We start from the raw sequence: 23,098 nt of genomic DNA on the forward strand, positions 1-23,098 counted from the left end.
GACCGTTCAATTGGAACTTCAAGAGCCACCGTTCTGGGGGAATCAAGTATCAAGAAAATCTCGGACTTCTAGGCGGTAATGAGGTGGTGCCACGTCTTGCTGATAGTAATCTTGTCATCATCGTCTGAGTTATCAGAAAATTTTGCAGCGTATTCAGATAAACAATAAAATTCACGGTTGCCTCCTGACAGAACAACCTCTCTCAACGAAAGTTTGGTGCCGAGAGTAAATTGTATGCCTACAAGGAGGCTGCATACCGTACTCTCTTCGAAATTACGTTGAACTGCAATTGCTGGCTATAAATCGTGAAACCACACAGCGAGCAAGTTCCTTACAAGTATATGTATCCATTTGTTGGCCGAATTCCACACTAATGAATGACGTGAATTAAAACGTGACGCGTTTTGCTATGAAATGAAATCTTAACGGAATCTGTAAGTTATTTAAATAATTTTTTATATGTTTTTAAAGCTGAGACCTATTTTGAATCATCTGATATAAATATATATATTTCTCATTTAAGGTGCATTTTAAAAAAAAATAAATTAATAGTGAAAAAATAACAGCTCAAACAGTCTTTTAAAAAAATTCATATCGTAAAAAAAAATATTATAAATTTCCCAAACCTCTGTCACAAGGAAGTATTTTCCTTTTTCTCTTAATCGGATAAAATTGCATTTTAGCAACAAATTTTAAAGATCAAAAATTAAAAAACTGACATTTTAAACAACATTTATAATAAACGTTTGTTTTAGATTTCTCAAACGGAGTTAACACTACTCGGTCAAAAAGAGCTTTTTTTCTTTAATTTCTGTCATTCAAAATGAATAAAGCAAAATGAGAAAAGAAAAGTTTATTTAAGGAAAATATTTTATCAAACAAAAATTTAAATATCAACATTTTGTTACAAAATTGTTCAACGAAAAAAACAATGGTTTTTTTCTGTTCGACCATAGAGAGTTTTATTTTTATTTTCGAGAAATCTTTTACTATATTTCACGATTGTGTTTTATCAAACAATTTTTAAAGTAAAGAATTAAAACACATCAAATTTTTAATAACTTGGAGGAAATACTTTTTGTATTTTAATTTCCTTCCTGTGACAGATAAACTAGAAATCGCTGAACTGACGGAAAATCTACAGATAAGTCTTGTCTCACGTTAAAAATCTGATCAAATAATGTTTCATTTTTTTATAAATGCGTACCACATAACATTTCGATTTTCTTCAGAGCATAAAGTAGAGGTAAAATATATGAAAATAATTTTTGTAATATATTTTTAATTTTTTTTTTATTGTAATTTTTATAAATTATTTGATAAAATATTCATTTTATTAGCCACCGCTATAAAATATTATAAATAGTATAAAGCAAAATCGAGAAATTTATCATAATCCCATAAATTGTATAATTTTATAATTATAATAAAATATAATATTGCATAATATACAGATAGATAATAGGAGTTCTTTATTATAGAAACAACAAACAATAACGCTATCATACAATAATAAGCCCTATTAACCTTATCCAAACGGGTTCTGAAAAAAAAACCCATCCATTTGAGGAATTCTATAATCGTATTCATTATCACAAATACCACTAAAACAAAAATATTTTCTTCTCGACATGTAAAATGTAAATACTTAAGATATTTTCAATTATCTTTTTATTATTTAATATTATTTTTTTTTAAGAAAGAAATATCCAAAAAAAAATACAAACACAAAACATTTCTTATTAATAGATAAGCAAAATAAAACGGTCTAGCGGTAAACTCGTCATCGTCGTAAATCAGCTGATTTCGAAATCGAAGATCTCAGTTTCAAATGCTACTAAAGGTAGTTGGATACCTGTTACTAATTCAGAGAACACGTTATGTATGAAAAAGTGAAGTGTAGTCTCGTACAGTCTCAGGTCGACCATTTCTAAGAAGTGTGGTTAATTGAAACCCAACAACTAAAGAACACCGGTATCCACGATCTAGTATTCAAATCCGTATAAATGTAACTGCGTTTACTAGGATTTGAACCTTAAGAACTCTCGACTTCGAAATCACCTGTTTTGTGATTACGAGTAAACCACTAGACCAACCCGGTGGGTTTCTTTGGTGGTTGGGTTTCAATTAACCACACGTCTCAGGAATAGTCGAACTGAGTTTATTCAAGACTAGAAATTTAACGGTACAGATACATTGCACTGATAAATCGCTAATGACTTTAATTGTTCATGCGACTATAAATAAAAGTATTAAAAAAATAAATAAATAAAACAATGAAACAAATAAGTTATCTTCAAAAAATCCTGTGTGAAAAAAAGATGTGCTAAAAAAAAATTACTTCCTAGAAAAATGTTTTATTTAACTTAATTTTTCTATCGTCTATTCATGGGGTTAAGAATTTTTTTTTAAGAAAGGATTTAGAATTTTAGTCCCGTTGAACTACCCGTGGTTTCTGACATTCTTAATATTTCTTATAAATATGCAGAGATTTTTTATAAATATTAGCGAGACTCGATTTGTGAGATAGCTACATCAATCTCATGTTTTGTAAAACTAACGAATAAAAAACGGAATTTCTGGAATCGATATAACTCCAAATCTGACAGCTAAGAATTAAAGGGAGCAGTAAATCAAAGATGTCCCACAAACTCAACATGAATCCAATCGGAATCCGGTTGGACCAAAACAAGGATTAAATAAACAAATCTACCTTCTTCATGCAATTATACGTAAATTAAATGGTGTCGGGTAAAAACGGGAACCTGACGATACGCAACAAGTGAAACTGTACTCTGGTGAAGCCTATAAGGTTAAAATATTATGTGAAAAGCCAAAACCATGAAATTTTCCCTCAAATTAACCGATAAAATAACAATGGATGCAGTCCACGTGCATAATATTTCCATTAATTAGTCAGTGCAATTTAAAAAAAATAAATAGATTAATCTAAGTTATACAAAGTAGACAAAGTAATTTTTATATTATTTAATTTATTATCCAATTAAAAAAAAAATTAATGAAATAAATCTTACATTGTAAGAAGTCAATTAATAAAACTTAATTGTAAAAAAAAATCAATTGATTTTAACAAACCGATCATCATACACTTTTCCCAGCTTTGTGCGAACGAGTTATTATATTACTCATCAATTATTACATGAATAATATGTAATTATAAAAATTAACATTGCAAAATAAATAATTATCCGTTGCATACACTAACCAATAAAATAAATTACACGTTTAATATAAATCATGATATTTAGCGATACCAGGATGAAAAATATTAATCGAAATAATTTTATTACACAACATTTCTGCTGGTAAAAATGCTATGGAGCACCAAAAGTATAAGATGATTGGAGCCATATATTACGACACAAAAGAATTTTTTAAAAATTAATTTTTCAAATTAATTTCGTTCTACAGACATTAAATTATTAGAAAATAAAAGAATATCTCAATTTACGATTTAAAAAAAATATAACTGCACATTAATAACGTCACATACGCAAAACGTTTCCATAAGAAATATACGTTCGAAAAAAAATGAACAGTCCGATAGCCTCTTAAATCTAATTGGCGATTGATTATTTACCTTTATAAAAATTAAATTGAAAATTAATTCCTATTATATCAATTAGAAGAAAATATTAAGTTAAGTTTTTTCTTCTGCAGAATATCAAAGATTTTAATCAGGATAGGAAAAGCGGATTACCAAATGATAAGTGATTTTCCGAGACGAGTTCAGGTTTCCTAAAAAAAAAAGAAGATTCCTTTACCCGTCAGCAGGATATTCGGAACGATGAACTGTCCTGTACAACCATTATCCGAACGCACTATTTATCGTATAATTTTATAAGTGAAACGTACAATAATCACAATACATATGACATAAGTATAACTTGTAGAAAAAAAATTGTACGGTATACAAATTTACGAAATTTTTCTAAATTCATATTAAATATTTTTCCGACAAAAAGTTTTTTTTTAACCAATTTTGTCACCGGTTTAAAATTAAACCGGATTTTCAAACATCTTGAGAAAAAACTTGAAGAAAAAAATTTACAAAACAAATTTTTATATAAAAAAAAAAAGAAACGAACGGTATAAATCGGGAAACACATTGTACATGTCAAATGTCGTAATTTTATCGGTCGAATGCACCTGGATATGAGTCATTTTTGAGTTCTGAAAACGATACATCAATAAGAATAATAAACACGCATTTACCGGGCATACTACGTAAAACGTGAAGCGGTTTCCCAATGCATTTATAAAGATCCAAATAAATGATTATAAATCACCGTACCAAGTTCAACGAAACGCAAATGTTAATCGGCCCTAGAAGTGATATCTTCACTCCACTCATTGCACGAGTTTTTTTTAACTTCCTGGACTACCGTTACGTATTACTTTACAGGATGAGATGAATGATTTAAAGCGTGTGTGAAAATGCCATGTCTAACCGGGATTAGAACACGGGACCTCCGGATGAAAGGCCGAGACGCTACCACTCGCGCCACGGAGGCCGACTCATCGTACGGGTTCTTTGTTTCTTTTTCCTGTTTAGCCTCCGGTAACTACCGTTTAGATAAAACTTCAAAGGATGAATGAGGGTAATATGTATGAGTGTAAATGAAGTGTAGTCTTGTACATTCTCTGTTTGACCATACCTGAGATGTATGGTTAATTGAAACCCAACCACCAAAGAACATCGGTATCCACGATCTAGTATTCAAGTCCGTGTAAAAATAGCTGGCTTTACTAGGACTTGAACGCTGGAACTCTCGACTTCCAAATCAACTGATTTGGGAAGACGCGTTCACCACTAGACCAAACCCGGTGGGTTTCATCGTACGGGTTGGCTGTGTAATATCATCACTCTCAAGAAAAGGAACTCAGAGTAGTGTCTTTTATCCCTAAAATACTAAATTTACACGGGTCAAACCCTAAAATAGAAAAAAAAACAGAATAAACAGCATTAACAAATTAATGTAACCTTTGCGTTTTTCTATCGTTTAACATGTAATATCTACAATGTTTCAACTGAATAGTGCAAACGGTAAAGGTTAATTATTTTATTGACAATTTTAACTATTTATCGGCACTTAAAGATAAAGTAATCCGTAAGAAAAATATACTTACTGTTTATGTTTTAATATTTGTACATTACCAAGATAAAGGAACAAATTCCAATAAGGTAAAATCATTTTACTTAAGAGAAAAATAATTTTAGTAAATTTTAAATCCGTCATCAGCAAGAATAAACTTGCAGGATAAAAAGAAAAATCCATAATTAATACATTATAGTAAAACAATAAATACGTAATTAAACTGAAACTATATAAATGGTAAACTACGTTCCCTTACAAACTGATTGTTCCAGACCATCTCCCGTTGAAAATGTACGGGGATGAAATAAGGATAAAATGATAATAACCAAAGGGTACGATTAATAAACTAGTTTTGACAAAACAACAATAAAAAAATACTAAATCCATGAACTGATAATGGATTATAAAGAGCGCTCATTATCCTGAAAAAATTATTAAAAAAAAAATTGAAACGTAACTAAAATTTTAATTTAAAAAATATTCTCTATAATTTACAAATAGAGACTGGAATCCCTCTAAAGAGACTGTCGCATGAAGCATCTTGAAGTTAATTCAACAGGTAAAGTCGGTCACTGTACCAAAATGCTAAACAACTATTTCCTAAAATATACAGCTTTACTAAATAATAATTTTTTAAATAGTTTAATGGAACAAAAAAGCAATAAGAAACCGCGGCTTATAATTATTTACATATAATTTAACTATAAATTACCCAAGTAAAACAATTTTTTGCAGCAACTTTTTTTTTGTAATCTAAGAAGCAAATCACGTTACTATAAAAACACAGTTAATTAAAAATAATATTTAAATAGAAGAATAAAATAAAATATAAAGCCAAGGGTTGGTCTAGTAGTAAACTCGACGTCGTAAATCATCTGATTTCTAAGTAGAGAATTCCCAGGTTCAAATCCTAATAAACGCAGTTGCTTTTATTCGGATCTAAATACTAGATCGTGGATACCGGTGTTCTTTGGTGGTTGGGTTTCAATTAAACTACACGTCTCATGAACGGTCGGCCTGAGTTGGTATACATTTACCGGTACAATTTCATTACACTGATAAGTCGCTATCGACTTTAATTGCTGATGCGTCTTTAAAAAAAAAAAAAAAAGGTTGCCATTAAACGTTAGCATTAAAATGATCCCCCCAACTCAAGAGAAAAAAAAATTCACAAATTTATGAAATATTGTTTTAACATATTTTATTAAAATTGATACAACAAAGATGGAACCCACAAAATTTAAACAAAAATTATTCCTCACGCAACTTTATAAAATTTATTTTAAAACCTAAAAATATACAATAAATAATTAAAAATACCCAAATATTATATCATTTTTCAAGTACTTCTTTGAAACAATAAAAAAAATTCCAAATAACTAAAAAAAATCCTTTTGTTAAGAAATAAGTTAGTAAAATAATTAAAATATAATCTTATTTTTTTCTAATAATTAAAGGAATAAATTTAAGTTCATTTGAGGAAAGATGTTTCTTAACAACGGGATAAAAAATAGACAATAAGTTTAAATGCCGAGAAGGATATTTAAATTCGAATAGTATGGAGCAACGAGTAGAATATTATTGTTTTTTCTCAATAATTCTTATCTGAACTATCAAAAATGAATATTTAAAATTTAAACATACACATAGACATCAAAACAAATTTAAAGAATAAAATTTATTTGATTTTTTGAAACATTAAAAGAAATATTTGTTTATATATAAAATGGTAATCTGGAAATATGAATGGATTGAAAGTTTCTATACTCAATCACAATACTAATTAAATGTTGAATCGCTTAGCTTAAAAATCAGAAAACAATATTTTAAGGATTCGTGCGCATCTAATATTTTTTCATTTTTTCAGCTTTTAAACTATTCTAAATCTAAAGAAAACAAAAATTCCGATTTTTTTTACACTCCATTTCTCCTCAACGTTTTACACTAGAATGCTATTATGCTAATTTTATATATATGAAGACATCTTTTCTGAAAACGGAAATATTCAAAATCACGCTTAGCTTTTAAAAGACGGAACAATTTTAAAAAGAAAAAAGCAACTAAAGTTTTTCTAATTTTTCCTCTTCAAAAATTATCAAGTAACAAAAAAACCTTTTACAAGATACGAAATAACAATTTTAATTAAATTTAAGAAATAGTACAAAATATTTATAAATTCGCATAGAAAAGTGCTGTTTATGATTTTAAAACGTATGCCGACGTATTTCATTCATCTGCTTCATTCTTTTTTTTTACTTAATAATAATTTAATTTAGCAGATCGTTGAAAAAATTCATAATTTGAACCCGATGAATGGAAGAAAAATAATTCTAAAAAAAAAACAAAACATATATATATATATATATACGCGATACTTGAATTAATGACATTAATAAGTATTTATAACAAATAAGTCACTTTAACCGCTAAAATCTAAGGTTATTTACGAAAATGTTTATTTTTCTAGAAGAAAACTAATATGGATGTCTAAGATAACAATTAAATTATCGATTAAGCTTTTATGTATGTATATTATAAACACATTAAACAAAAACTTTATAAATTTTATACTAAAATCATTTTATTTTAAACAAATTTACCAGGAAACACTATTATCCATTCCGCTACCGTCATTAAAGTCATTTCTTCGATGATGATAATTGTACGACAACGGTTGATGGTTGATAGCATCGGGTACTCCGGAATGATGATGATGATGATGGTTATCTATCGGATGATTCGGGTATTCAGGCGGAAAAACCTGACGCGGTTGCACCTGAAGGTGTTGATCGGTCGTTCCGTTGTAAGAATAAAACGGCCCGTTACCGTAATTACGGTAGTAATAATCGGTAGGACTTGAAGCGGGCGACAGCCAACAGCCAATCATGGCTGCTAATAAGAAAAAACACTACTATAAGATACAAACGCGCGCGTCGGGTACTGGATGGCGACTGAATACTCCGTATACACCGACGACACGATATCTCTTTCTCGCCCGTCTCACTTACTCGCTCGGTCACAGCCGGCGTGCAGCGCGCCGACGATACGCCGTGCGTTCTGCGAGGAGGGGCAACCCCTTATAGCGACACCTAGGTCATGGACTCTCCCTTCTTCGCCGCTTTCCATAGTCGATCTGTCTCGTCCCGTACACCGGACGACTGTGTCCGCCTAACCCTCCGACGGGACACGACTAATAACCAAACAACCCTGACCTTACCAAAAATTAGTCTAAAAAAACAAAAACAAACCTTTAAATACATTTACCGTCACAACACAAAATATAACTAAAAAGATCGTGAAATACAACCCCCTATCCGTAAGCTTAAGCGGTATTAAACCCGAGTACCCCTTTCTTACTTGCAGACAGGACCTTCTTAATGCGTGTAACCGTTTCGTATAATTCGTAATATAATTACGTTTTTACGAATATCGTTAAAAAACAAAATAAATAAAATAAATATTTTTAATGTTTTTTATGATTTACAAAACAAAGAACACTTTAAAGAGAAATAATCACCATTCTTATAAACCGTTCTTAAATTACCTAAGCGCGTCTAAAATAGATTTACTAAATTTTAATTATAAAAAAAAACGTGGCGCATTTTTTAATGTAAAAAATATCTCTGATATTTAAGAATTATTCATTTTAATGATTTAAATATAAGAAACACACTAATACTACGGGGCAGTATTTTTTTAAAAAATTACAAACCCACAGCTAATTTTATTAAATAAGACAAACAAGAAGTAAAATTCCTGTAGTTACTTCAAAAATATTTCTAGAAAAAAACTTTTTTTTTGCGCAAGATACCCACTTTTCGTTATTTTATTTTGCATAATTTTTTACGCAAGAAATATACAAAACATAAAACTAAATAAGAAAACTAAAATAAGTAAATATATATATATATATATTTTTTTTTTAAAATATAATATTAAAATATATTATATGTTTAAAAGAAAATTAAATAATTAAAACCGTAATTTAATAAAATAATTAAAAATAACCTCAAATTTAGGTTGTCTGTTGTTGACCTTAAATTAAACGTAACTGAAGAACGATTCGACAAATCTTCATCAAATTCTCACATGCACAACTTCACATACACTAAAAAGCACATAATTCACCAAGTAGTTTTGGAGATTTTCGAGCCAAAATTTTTATACATAGGCAAAACCATAGTAAATGGTTTTTATACCTAGATATAAAACCTAGGTACCCATTCTTGTAGGAATGGTTTTATACAGAGTGAATGGTTTATGGATTTTATACCATAGTGAATGGTATTTTCGTTCTTCTCATACCTCAAAATAAAATTAAGGAAAACTCAGTTCACCCCTCAATCTCGTCGTAAGTCCGAAAGTAATACCGTACTTTTCTTCGAAGTCAGCAAAAATAATTTACAGAAAATGATTATATATTTAATTAATTAAAAATAAAAATATTTTTACATTATTCAGTACTTATAATAAATACAATGCGGTTACAACTAAAAATTAATTGACAATTTTAAAACAAATTTTTATAGACTAAATACTGGATGAACTAAGAACTGGAAAATAGGAAGAGATATTCTAATATATGACGGAATTTGACTTGTGGAGAAAAGATGGGGGGATCTAAAACCATAATTTTACGATTACAATATTTACAGGTATCCCGTATCTTAAACAAGGAAGATAAAAAGAGGGATAAAATTAAAACCTAAAAAACAGTTATTCTATAGAAAATAGGAATTTCCAAAGTATTTAGAACAAAAAAAGAATCCAAGACATTTCAACACCAATATTTTTTGGGATTATATAAATTTATGATTTAATAATATCAAAATATTTGAAATGCTGCTGTTATATAATTCTACAATTACATAAATTTGGATTTTTTTTCAGGTTTGGACAAAATGTAGTCCACACTTCAATACATTCTGTTTTTCGAACTTTCATAAATAATGCCCCCCACTCTTAGCAACAGGAACGAATAAAATTACGTTACATGTTTAAAAAAAAAAACTACAGTAAGAATTACACTGCAGTTAGTTTATTTTTATTTTATCACAGCCAGAACTAAACTATCAACTGATAAGTTACTGGAACCGTTAAAACTGTTTATAACAAGGTAATAAATCTTGAGTATTTACGAATCAACATGAAACGTATTAATTAATATATTTCACTCACGTTTTTTCCCGCAAATACTAAATGTAGAATAATCGGTTCGGTCGTTGAAATTCTTATGACTTACAATGTGTAATAGGAAACTACTCAGAACGTCAAAAGGTTGAAGCGTTTTTTTGTTTTTTTACCATATTCTTGACCGTGGTAATTATATTAATTTGAGGTTAAACTACTGCAAAGTTGTATAAAGGTAAATTTTACAATAAAACGTTTTTTTTTCATTTACTTAAAAACGTTTTCAGTCATCCTCAGATTGGTGTTTTTTTTTACCTTAGCGTCAACTAATCGTACTGTTGACAGTATTTTTTAATTAGGAAGGTATGCTTTAACAGGATGATTGCCGTGAGACATCAAATGATGTCTCAACCAGTTATACATTATTGCTATGAGTTGTAATTTGATGTCTAAGTTTCGCAATTCAATACTGCTACGAGACTTCACCAATTATGTCTCAATGTAATGTCACACTTAAGATGCAATATTATTGTGTATTTTTAATTTTTTTGTATCAAATTACATATTATTTTAAAGATGAAATTTTTTATATTATTGTGTTGTATGTACCACCGATTTTTTTCTTTTAATTTTAAATTAAAAACGTTTTTTTTTTTTGAAAATTACCAAATAAATATAACTGAAAAGTGTTGTAATAAAATGTGAATTAATTTTACTTTTTACTGACAAAGTTTAATTATATTTTAATACAAAGTACTCTTAAAAATATTAAATTAAAATTTTACTTTAAAAATGTCAGTTTGAATTACAATTATTAGTAATATGTGATTTTATTACAGAAGAGCGAGTGAGAGAGTGACCTTTAGTAATTTACGTTAAAAGAAGTATTGCAATTAATAAAAACACTATTCAAACAATTCTGGAGTTGTAAAATTAAAAATAAATACCATCAGTTAGTTATTAGTAAGTAAAAGATATTATAATTCAATTAAAATATGAGAAACATATTGAGACATCAATTGGTGTCTCGATATCCACGACTGCTATGAAACACAAATTAACGTCTCAACTTTATTTTTAAATATTTCAAAAAATAAAGTTGCAAAGTAAAATTGGTATGAAAAATTATTAATAGAGTAACAAAACCTTTATTGAAATTGAAAAAAAAAAAAATGGCAGAACCGGTGGATATTTTTAGCAAAATAAGTATAGCAGCCTTGGAAATGTTGCATTTTTCAGTGTGACAGTCAACCTGGTAAGAATGTAAATCTACGAATAGACACGATTCAAATGATATATAGTTTACCCCAAATTCTTAAAACCAACCCCAAATCACAAAAAAACCCTCAATAGTAGTAACATCAGCCGACGCGACGCCAGGACAAAAACAGAATCATCAATTACCGAAGATGACTGAAAACATTTTGTAATAAGATTCTTTACTTTAAACATTTTTTTTTTTCTTTTAAGGCTAAAGGACCACTTTAGTCAGAATGATTCAGGTCTTTTTTGCCGATCTTTTGGCTTTTAAGTTCTTAGCTATTACTTTCTCCCAATATTTAGTCATTCTTAATGATCTTGCTTTACGATCCTCTTCTGAATAAACCCTTTTTTGTATAATTGAAAGTTCTTATTTTAAAGTTGGTATTCGGATCTTTAATAGCAAATTTTAATTTTTCGGATTTATTAAGTAAATCTTCGTAAGTCAAATTTAATTCTTGCACGTCTTCTTTAATTTCTTTGATCCATAACGGCGGATTTTTTAAAAACCAAAATCGATCGATAATTCTCTTAGTAATCCTATCCTGCGGTAATCTTAACAAATGTGCGCAAAAAGAAATTCGCTTCTTTTTCATAGTATCGATTAAGGATTCCAAGTTTTCGTACAGAAATTTATTAGGCGATAATCTGTACCGATTTTCGTGTTTATATTTTTTGTTTATGCAGGTTCTAAGAATCCTACGTTCAACTTTAAGCTAAGGTTCAGTCCTATTTTTCTGATTTAATCTAAATAAAGTCTCGCTCGCGTAAGTAATTACTGGTTTAACCACAGTTTTGCAGTGTCTAATTTTAATGTTAATCGAGAGCGATTTTTTGTTGTAATTATTTTTGGTTACTTGTGGCACTCTAAAAAATTTATTATTAAAGTCTTTCGGTCCAATTTTGTTTTTCGTTACGATTACAAGTAATGATCTCCAAGATATTAAAATTTTTCTACAAGTTCTACTTTGTTTCCGTTAATATTCACAGAATTAATAACTAAAGGATCTATAGCCATCATTTTAGTCTTTTTTATCCGCCAAGTCCAATTTTATTCGCAAGTTCTTCTATACTTGTTATTTGTATTCTGGCTTCTGCGATACTATTAGCTAACAAAGTCGTCAGCAAATCCTAGGCGATTTAAATTTAAGTTATCTCTTTTGTATCCTATGTGAATATTTTTGGATTAATTTTAAACCGTTCGCGCATCAGAAATTCTAATGCACAATTAAATAATAAAGGCGAACGTCCGTCGCCTTATCCCAGTCCGGAATTTATATAAAAAGGTTCGGAAAATTCGCCACGAAACTTCACTTTAGATTTTGTATTTGTCAAAAATACAAAAGTATTTGTCACTTTAAACATTTATTTTATGATTTAGTTCGGAATTTTGTTAGAAAAAGGATAAATTACAACTTCTCGTTAACAAAGCCTTTTTTAAAATAAGATAGTCCGATCCATCCTTGAAAATGTTTTTTTTTTTTTTTACGTTGTATATTCACTTTTATTACTGGATGTACCCTTAGCCCTATTACACCGTATAAACCTGTGATTGAACGATTTACCTTTAACAGTACTGCGGCATTTATAAATGGACCTTAACTGAAAAACAATAAAATAATGGACTTATAAAATTTATTACTGTACTCGTGAATTTTAAAACAAGAATTTCAATTTATTAAGGTTTTAACTTGAAATGTGATTAAAAATAATACTGTAAACATAAGTTATATTTAGAGCATTATTTATGTAATAGAAACGCCAGCTCTACCTGAGTTTCCTCGAAAAACTTCAATTTTTTGTATAACCACCAAAGAGGAAACAGATTTCCTTGACAAGTTTATTAATACAGCTACTAACACCGAGGATGTAAATTCATCTAGTGGGCATCACCCGACAAAAATTTTAAAACCACTTTAGGGTAGGATTTAAATATAAGCAAAAAAGATTGGGCAGTGAGAAACGGACGATTTATTCACAATGAGATTACGAAACAAGACAACTTCTTCAGGGAATGATGAATCACTGGAGGGAGCTTTGAAAGAACTTCACCAGGCATTACAGACCCATTCTGCCCACAATTCTCCGGTGATCGGGATATCCTTAACTAGGAAATCAGCAATCATATATTGATATAGATTGCATCGACAGGTTCGAAAATTAAAATGTTTTGATATCATTGTTGTTATTCCAATTCTCTCTTTTTCCGTTTAGCCTCCGGAATCACTTCAGAGGATGAATGAGGATGATATGTATCAATGAAAGTCTTGTACAGTCTCAGGTAGACCGTTCCTGAGATGTATGGTTGATTGAAACCCAACTACCAAAGAACACCGGTATCCACGATCTAGTATTCAAATCCGTATAAAAGTAACTGCCTTTACTAGGACTTGAACCTTAGAAACTTCAATTTCGAAATCAAAACGGAAACTACAACAAAGTATATGTTGAGAGGTAAAGAGGAATGACTGACAATAGAGAGATTCGTGGCTGAGTTTATACGAACAAAGGAAGTGGATTACAGGAAGTGGGAGGAAATACTTAAAAAAAAAGAAGCGCGACCGAGACCCGGCGATTGGGGCAGGGCCCGGGAACTGCATAGCCATGCCCGGTGTCCCTAGCCTTAGCGGTTAGAAGAAGAAGCAAGACGAAAATAAGGAAAAGATCCGGAACCAGTGAGTGAGCCGACTTGCCATGCCAGACTTACTGCCGGTAGGCGGGCTGAGTAATACTGTGTTGAGCCGGCCCAGGGGAACAGGAAAACAAGCACCAAAAATAACTTCAAATTAACTTATTTGCGACGACTTTAACCTCTAGACCAATCTGGTGGGTTTGTTCTTCCAAATAGTCAATTTAGACGAGTATGTTAAATTTATAATTATAATTTATAATCAGCGTGTTGTTATACATAGATAGCTAAATCTAAAGCCTAATCGACTGTGAAAAAAATTATTTTTTTAACTTTTGATCAATAACGACTACCGTACGTGAAATTGTATATTGTTATGTTATATTGTTTCGCAAAACATACATCCATTATTACAAGGGTGGTTTCAATAGAAAATTGAGAACTTTGGAAAAGAATAAAGTGAAACTATCTAAGTTGGCACCCTCGACTTAAAAAACATGTTCATTAATAATTTATATTATTTTAAATTCTTTTGTTTATTTAAAAATGCTGGTTTCGCTTGAAACGTATACAGTGGAAAAAATCTATGAGGAACCCACATGATTTCCTTGTCTGCCTATTAAATTACATATCACATTTTTTTTTTAAAAGTTCATAAAATTTTATATCATAAATAACTTCTAATATTATTTCTTTTCTTTTGTCATCATTGAATTATTAGTCATCGTAAACACATTTTTACAACGAAAAATTAATAACTATTAATAAATTATAATTTAAATTAAACAAAAGGAGATGAATTCTGATTCGAACCGATGTGTCTTCTTGTAAGATCTAAATATTTCTTAATTAAAATTTTATTTGGCTAAACTCTGGAACCAATGAAAATAAAGTACAACTTATGATATATCGTTGAAAAGGTCTCAATGAGGGTTTATTACTGCAGTTAAGAAAAAGTCCAAAATCCAAATTTGTTTTTTGATTTTGGGCTTTTTTGCACATTTTTGGTCAAGTCAATTGGAATCTAAAACGGAGACGCACATCTAAGTTGTCCTAAATTCAAAATTTCAACATCTTACGGCTAATCATTCTTGAGTTACCCGAGATACATACGTATGCACAAATGTAAACGTCACGCTGAAACTAGTCAAAATGGACTCAGGGATGGTCAAAGTGGATATTACCGTTGAAATCTGGAAACCTAAATTTTTCGCCAACACAATACTCCCTTTACTTCGTACAAGGAAGTAAAAAGCGTGCTTTGAAAAGATTTCTATTTTCTGAAGGTGTAAACCGGCGGAAATTCACTCGTGGACTATAAAACGTTACGATAAAAAATGTATTTTTATCATAATTAACGAACAAATCTTTATAAATGGATAGAAAAGTAATGACAAAACAAGTATTATCGATTATCATCTAAGCGAAAGACCGGCCGAAGTATCGACTGGTGGTTTAAAAAATCGCATTAATGATGTTATTCGCTTGGACATAAATATTTTGAAATTGCAATTTTGTAGTGGAAATATCGGTGGTACTGTCCATTCCATTACTCACAATAAGTTTAATTAGCGCAAAACACGTTCGAGATGGGTCCGAAATGGTCTACTAAAAATCATAAAATACATCTGAATTCACATTTGTACAAAACTAATACGCCTGTTTTTAGCGAAAGAAAGTCTTTTTTTTTTTTAGATTGTATAACTCGTTATGAAATTTGGATTCATTATTTTGTATCGGAATCCAAACGCCAAAGTATCGAATGGAATATCCGAATTCGCATGCCAGGAAAAAAAATCAAAATTTACGTATCATCCGGTACAGTGACGCTAAGTTATTTTGGAAATATAAAAGCCTAACTGCAATTATTTGGAAAAGGAACATACGATCAACAGTGTGTACTCTTGTGACACTAGAAAATAAAGTGAAATCCTAAATAAGAAGGAAACCTTCTGTTTCTCTTTCTCAAAAGGCATAATAATACTGCATGATAACGCCCACCTCCATACCGATCAAAAGACAGGGGAAGCGATTCAAATTTGATTAATATTAACATATTTGATCCTTATAAATCGGTAGGTGTACAGCCACAGAAATGTTTCCGGTCCTGTCTGCCCATCACCGCACTTCCTCATCAGTCAACTTTCTCGTAAAATTCTCTCTAAATCTCACCCCAAGTTGACCTCGATCGTTCTTTAGATCTAAATTCTTTAAGACTTACTTACGATTTTCACAATCTTTTCCTTTGTTTTTCTTTAACAGACAAAACATTACAATTTTACAATCGATAAATCCTCTCGATGATTTCTACTTTTTTTATTTACTCCTTTAATATCCTAAACATCCTTGTGGTAAGAAACTCCAGTTTTAATTCATCCCTGTCCGGTAACTTCTGTGTTTTCTTTTATCCTGATTTCCGGCTAACGATGGATCGACCGTCTCACCAAATTTGCCTTCTTTTAAACACCGAGTGAATGCTTGAGCAAAATAAATGTCATTATGATGCTTTGTTGTACGTTCTTCATTTTGTTACCGTGCAATTTATACTGTTCAACTATATCTCGTGTTAGGATGTATTTCTACCTCTGGCCGTTTTAGTAGGTTTTCTTAGAAAAGGCACGGAGGTCATTTTCTTCTTTTTTAATAAATATACTTTTTTTAATTTGTTGAATAACACTGGACCTAAAGGGGCTTGACTTATGAAGTAAATAATTACTAATTAAAGAAACTTTTAAGACCCAAAAACCAGATGGATTGAATGGGACCCGTACTTAAAATAAATCAATTTTTTTTAACAATTTTCAAGAGTGAAAATCCAACAATATAGAGTATTAATGAAGACTACACGTGAACTTTTTTTAAGAAAAGCGAGTCTCATGAGACGCCTCTTAAAAATTTTAACAGTTTTGAATCTTTTATCATTTTTGATCTGTTTTTCAAGTTGTGGATATTTTTACACGACTTCCCAAAAAGAAGTGGAATGTATTTAGGGTGTATGTATGTTTCTTCCACCGTAGCAGCTCAACGGGTGAACCGATTTAGATTTATGACCGCGCACTGGAATCCTTACGTTACCGGGAGTGCCGTAAGCTATATTATATATATATATATACGTTTAAATAAAATTACAAAATTTGAAAAAAAAATTATACTATAAACAAAATCATCACCTGCACGCTTTTTAATTATCCTACATTACTAATTATCCTGTATAAAATTTGCTTACCTGAAATTAAAATATGTCAAGAGAAAAACCAGGAAAGTTACGTAACTCTTTGCCGGCTTTACTTTATTAATTACTTTGATACATTTTCAAGTACTTTTCGTTTTACGCCACCCACTTTTTTCGCATTTTTTTACATAAATATTACTATAAAGCATGTTTTATAATAATTGATAAATAAAAACATTATAAAAATACCGTAGTAACCCTATAACTCAATAAAAATAACCCAATAATACATTAGAGAAAACGCACTAACATACTGTTTTATATCGGTCATTTTAAACATATTCCATATTATCATAATGTACATATTAAAAATATAAGTTTTACTATAGTTAATATACAAAAAACCGCTTACCAACAATTGAATTCGACGCGTTCAGGCGTTTTCGGAATTAAATTCCATCTTCAGGAACTATCACATTCGTCCTATTTATAATGTTAATTAAAATTTCACATTAAAATTGTGGTATTTGGTGAAAACATAACGGTTGGTCGTCATATGTTTTAAAATTACGTCAACGTAAACGTACTGTCAATTTGGTGGTCAGATTTGGATGACAACCAAATTGACAAGACGTTTACGTTGCCATTTTTTAAAAACATATGATGAGGGACCAACCGTTATGTTTTAAGCAAATACCACGATTTTTTATAATTTTAATGTGAAGTTTTAATTAACATTATAAATAGGACGAATATGAGAGTTCCTGGAAATTTATTGAAAACGCTTGAACGCGTTGAATTCAATTGTTGGTAAACGGTTTTTTTTGTAAATTAACCATATTTATATACTTACACCAACTGAACATGCTTAACAAAATTATTATATGTATTACTTCATATAATTATAAATATAATCTAACCAAACGTAACCTACGCTCGGTTCGCTCGCTAACCTTGACTAATTAACAATAATGTTTTGTTTATTTAAATAATTGCAATAATTACTGGAATTATTTGTTTAGCTTAGGTAAACGGTGCGCAGTTCTCTTTTACAAAATGTCGTAATCTAATGTGAAGTGCCCCAGCATGACTTTTATACTACAGGTATAGCGGGCGGCGTATTGCTGTGCAAATAGACTGACGACTGGCTTACCGCGCTATTAACTATCCTGCATACATAACAATGTACAGCGTACTATGTAAGTGTACGTAGCTATACGAGATAATTTCGTAAAGGAATGACACCTAACTGTTCCACCCGTCCTATCAATCTATCTCTCTCGCACGCAAAGTGCACAGCTATACACCACCCGCTACACATGTTGCAAAATTCGGGCTCGCGATGTATTATCCCGAACCACTAAATGTATAATTACCACAAAACCGGAAAATTGTTTTCGTTAATAGTTTTTATCCATTTATTTGAATTTTTCCGGGAATTTATTTCAAATTTCTAAGTTAATTTACTTCCTTTTTTTATAAAGAGATTGTCACGCTATATAAAACAATATTGTCGTTCACGTGATTGTTGTTTTAGTGTGCCCGAAATGGGTGGTTTGATTTTACAAAATTAGTATGAAGAATTTTTTTTCTAAATTTCATACGGTGTTATAATACTGTAAAATGTAGACGTAGATTATATATACGGTTTCCCAGGACGGTTGAATATAACAATCATTCATTATTTTTCTTACTTTGTTGCAAGCGTTTTACATTTTGTTGCATTATGACTAATTAAAAAGTAGTATAAGGTGATAACCGGCATTAATTTCCATTATATTATAGACATTATTTGCATTTCCGGTTTTAATCACATTTTAATTTTTTTTTGCACCTTCAGCGCTTTAGGTTACATAGAATAAATGTGAATAGTACTTGTTACTAATTTGTCTATAAATATTGCATCTTAAAGTTTTGTTGTCGTTTTTTTTTTTTTTCATTATTCTCATCGGGTAACGCCTGCGGAATCAATTTTTTTATATTTGCTTTTTATAAATAAATATCAATTTGTATATTGAAAACGGGTAGTTTTCGTTTTACGCCTGACACTTTTTTCGCATTTTTTAACATAAAAATTACTTAATATATCATGTTTTATAATAACTGATGAATAAAACATTACAGAAAACACACTAACGGTGATTTATACCGGTTATTTTAAACATATTAGTCAAGGTTGGTGAGCGAAGCCAGCGTAGGTTAATGTCAAGTGAAGCAATAACAGATTGGAAGATGTACGTGAGAGGTGTATGTGTGTGTGTGTTGATCATTTATTAAAAAGTCCAAGAAAAGGTAGGTGGTCCAGTAATGACGGTAGAAATAAGCGAGTCCTCATTTTTAAAAATGAAGTACAATAGAGGCAGAATTCTTCCAAATCAGTGGGTATTTTTAGAGAAACTGCAAAGAAATTATAAATATAATCTAACCAAACTTAACTAAACCAGCCCTTAACTAGTCGCTTAAAAGAGTGGTTTTTTTAATTCTAATGTAATTTATTTTATTTTAAATATAACAAGGCCAATTGTTCGATCTAAGGTCGGCGGACACAATTTGACTAACACCTAGTAGCCCGTATCCATCGTTTAATTTATTTTATACTTTAACACAGAATAAATTTTAAATTTAATTTTAATATTAAAATAATCGCTAATATTATAATCCGAAAAATGTCTACGAACAAATTCCCGGTCTACTCTATTAGGTGAAGAGAGAAATTCTACTTAACCGATTACTTATTACAAAAGAGAAGAAGCGTTTTAGGTTTCGATTGAAATCGGAAGCGATAGAGAGCTTGGACAAAATTCGTGTTGATTATACGAATTATATTACGGTGAACGGTTACTAAACGCCCGTCCACAACAGCTGAAGGAACGTGATCGAAGGCTTGCGTAAGAAACAACTTTTGATTAAACAAAAATTTTAATCGATTAAAACACTTTTCGTTCTTTCCACGGATGGTAACCACGAATGTATAAGGAGATCCTGTTTCCCTATCAAGTATTTCCAGGACAGGGTTTCTGTAGATACGAATAGGACACAAAGTTACCGGGGATAGGTCTGAAGATATAATTGCCCCCCTCCTCCCGAAACACTTTTTTTTTTTTTTTTTTTTTTTTTCTTTTAGCCCCGGTTTAGATAATTCTTCAGAGGATGATATGTATGAGTGTAAATAAAGTGTAGTCTTGTACATCCTCAGTTTGTGAGAGATGTGTGGTTAATTGAAACCCAACCACCAAAGAACACCGGTATCTACGATCTAGTATTCAAATCCGTGTAAAAATAACTGACTTTACTAGGACTCGAATGCTGGAACTATCGACTTTCAAATCAGCTGATTTGGGAAGGCGCGTTCACCACTAGACCAACCCGGTGGGCTTCCCGAAACACTTAAACATCAACGACGTACAAACTCGAACAGATCCTCAGGAATGATCCGGGATGACCCTTCATAAAACCCGTAAGATAAGCGGATAAATAATGAGAAAGGTACAATTTAACCGTAAAGCAACGAGAAAAAATACAAACAAAACCACCTAAATGGATGCTTCAATCACTTTTCAGGCAACCGGTATAAAATTGTACGGAAGAGTATCTTTATACGGGATGGCACCTCCCTCATTTGATAAAAGTTTTCCACTGCCTAGCTCAAATACATAAATAACTTCTGTAAACGAAAACTTTTTAATTGTATTTTAAATAAATCGGTTAGAAAATCTTTTCAAACGGTTCAATAATTTATTTAAAAAAAAAAAAATGGTAACGGAAGCGTGATATGTAAGACCTCTTTTCTAGTAGCCGAATTATTGTGTTCAGTTATATATAAAAACAGTTCCTGTGCCTGGTGTGATATAAGTGGTTGTTGTTATTTTTAAAGAATAAGTGATCGTTCTTTTCAGGAAAGATTCTTGTTCTTGAAAGAACAAGAATTTTTCTTGTTCTTGTTGTTGGTTTTCTTATTGATTTTATTTGTTTATTTTTTTTATTCATCAATATCAACAAAAGGATAAGTTAGTACTTTTAATTTCAGGTCTACACGATTTATACTTCTGGCGCCGGATAATGATCTGATAGGCTATATTTGTACCTTAAAAACTAATTGTCTTTTTGAGGAAGTCTAACGAGATGAAATACATTAGACGGTGATACACTAATGCGTCATAAATAGTTAATAATTTTAAAAAAGTTAGCCTTTTTATTAAAGCCTTCAAAGGTAAGAAAAACAATACATTTTCATTTGTTTCAATCAAAATCGATTTGATCATCTCTAGAGAAATCATCAAATAAAGTACCAAGAAATTTCGGTTCGGGAGAAACAGAAATATTATCGTTGATATTAGTAGGAATTCTATCCACGCTAATAAAAGTTTTTAAAGTCAACTTAAAAATTCATATTTAAAGTTAGACGGTTTTAATCCATCCAAAGAATAATTTTTTGAGCTAGTACCTTATAATTTCCAATTCCTTTTAAATGATTAATTTCAGATATAGACAACATAGGGTCGTCTGCGAAAGTGTTACAATGAATAGCTCAAGATTTTGGGGCAAGTCATAAATAACCAATAAAAAAAGCAAGGAAGGGACCTATCTGTTTTCTTTTAGATAAAAATTCACCACGAAAAACCTTTCACATCCTCAGAACTCTGGTGGACGTACGATACTAGGCGACCTAAATAAATACTTCGCATCGTGAAGGGCAGCCGCAGAAGACGAAGACGAAGATCTGTAACCCTTTATCCACAATCCTTAAAACTTACGATTTAATTTAATCAGCACATGCCAATCCCTCCTGAGAAGGGGGCGCGACTTCCTCCAAAAAACTAGGGTCCCGTTTTGGCGTATTCCTGCTAGCCCATAAGGTGCTAGAATCGAAAGGACTCCAGCGGACGGTCTGAAGGGGAATAACGCCGGGAGCACCAGGCTCAAAAAGCTACATCTCCCACAGCCAGACCCAGTGTAATAAATTGAAAATGCTGGTCCAAACGGATGACAACGCAAATCACCAAATCCGTCCATAAATAAAAGTTAAAATTTATAACCGCCACTAAATAACCGATGAAATCCGCCCGATAATATAAAGATACAGCAGCAAGGGACATTGTCCAGGCTCTGCGATTCGTAGGGAGAAAAGGTGATACTCCCGCCACTTTTACGTTCCGTAAATACTTCATTATTTCAAGCACATCAATTTTAAAAGATCGGCTTACAAAGTTACCGTATTATTGCATATTAAATCGTATCACCGCAATGGTTGTAGAAAACGGGAAGATAGATGTATGAGAGGAAAGCTGGAATTAGAAATAAACATTTCTCCATTCTATGCTTTCGTTAGAAGTTATGTAAAAGATGAGTAGCCGTAGGTGGTTAACCCATCGGGTTGGTGTAGTGGTTAACGCGTCTTCCCAAATCAGCTGATTTGGAAGTCGAGAGTTACAGCGTTCAAGTCCTAGTAAAGCCAGATATTTTTACATGGATTTGAATACTAGATCGTGGATACCGGTGTTCTTTGGTGGTTGGGTTTTCAATTAACCACACATCTCAGGGATGGTCGAACTGAGAATGTACAAGAGTAACACTTCATTTACACTCATACATATCATCCTCATTTATCCTCTGAAGAATTATCTAAACGGTAGTTACCGGAGGCTAAACAGGAAAAAGAAAGCCGTAGGTGGTTCAATCATACATTACAGAAGATGAAAAATGAGTAAAGTTGATCGGATTTCATGAACGTTGTACGAGATTTAGAGTACAACATTTATTCACTGATGTCCTGAATCCATCCTGTTG

The 23,098-nt window shown here is 31.0% G+C and overlaps 1 protein-coding gene across 3 annotated transcripts in view; it reads right to left on the minus strand.

Annotated features, from left to right (window-relative positions):
• LOC142328886 (basic helix-loop-helix ARNT-like protein 1) overlaps positions 1-23,098 on the minus strand; it is a 508,528-nt gene that overhangs the window by 384,224 nt on the left and 101,206 nt on the right. For 2 of the 3 annotated variants that reach the window (XM_075373020.1, XM_075373019.1), the window contains exon 1: positions 7,721-8,175. The exons of the other annotated variant lie outside the window; for it this stretch is intronic. In XM_075373020.1, coding sequence (XP_075229135.1) covers positions 7,721-8,007 — 287 coding nt within the window. In that variant the 5' untranslated portion in view covers positions 8,008-8,175. Of the gene's footprint in view, positions 1-7,720; positions 8,176-23,098 lie in introns of those variants that run through there. 3 annotated transcript variants of the gene reach the window in all.

Source organism: Lycorma delicatula, chromosome 8, assembly GCF_047948215.1.
Source record: "Lycorma delicatula isolate Av1 chromosome 8, ASM4794821v1, whole genome shotgun sequence".
Lineage (NCBI taxonomy): Eukaryota > Metazoa > Arthropoda > Insecta > Hemiptera > Fulgoridae > Lycorma > Lycorma delicatula.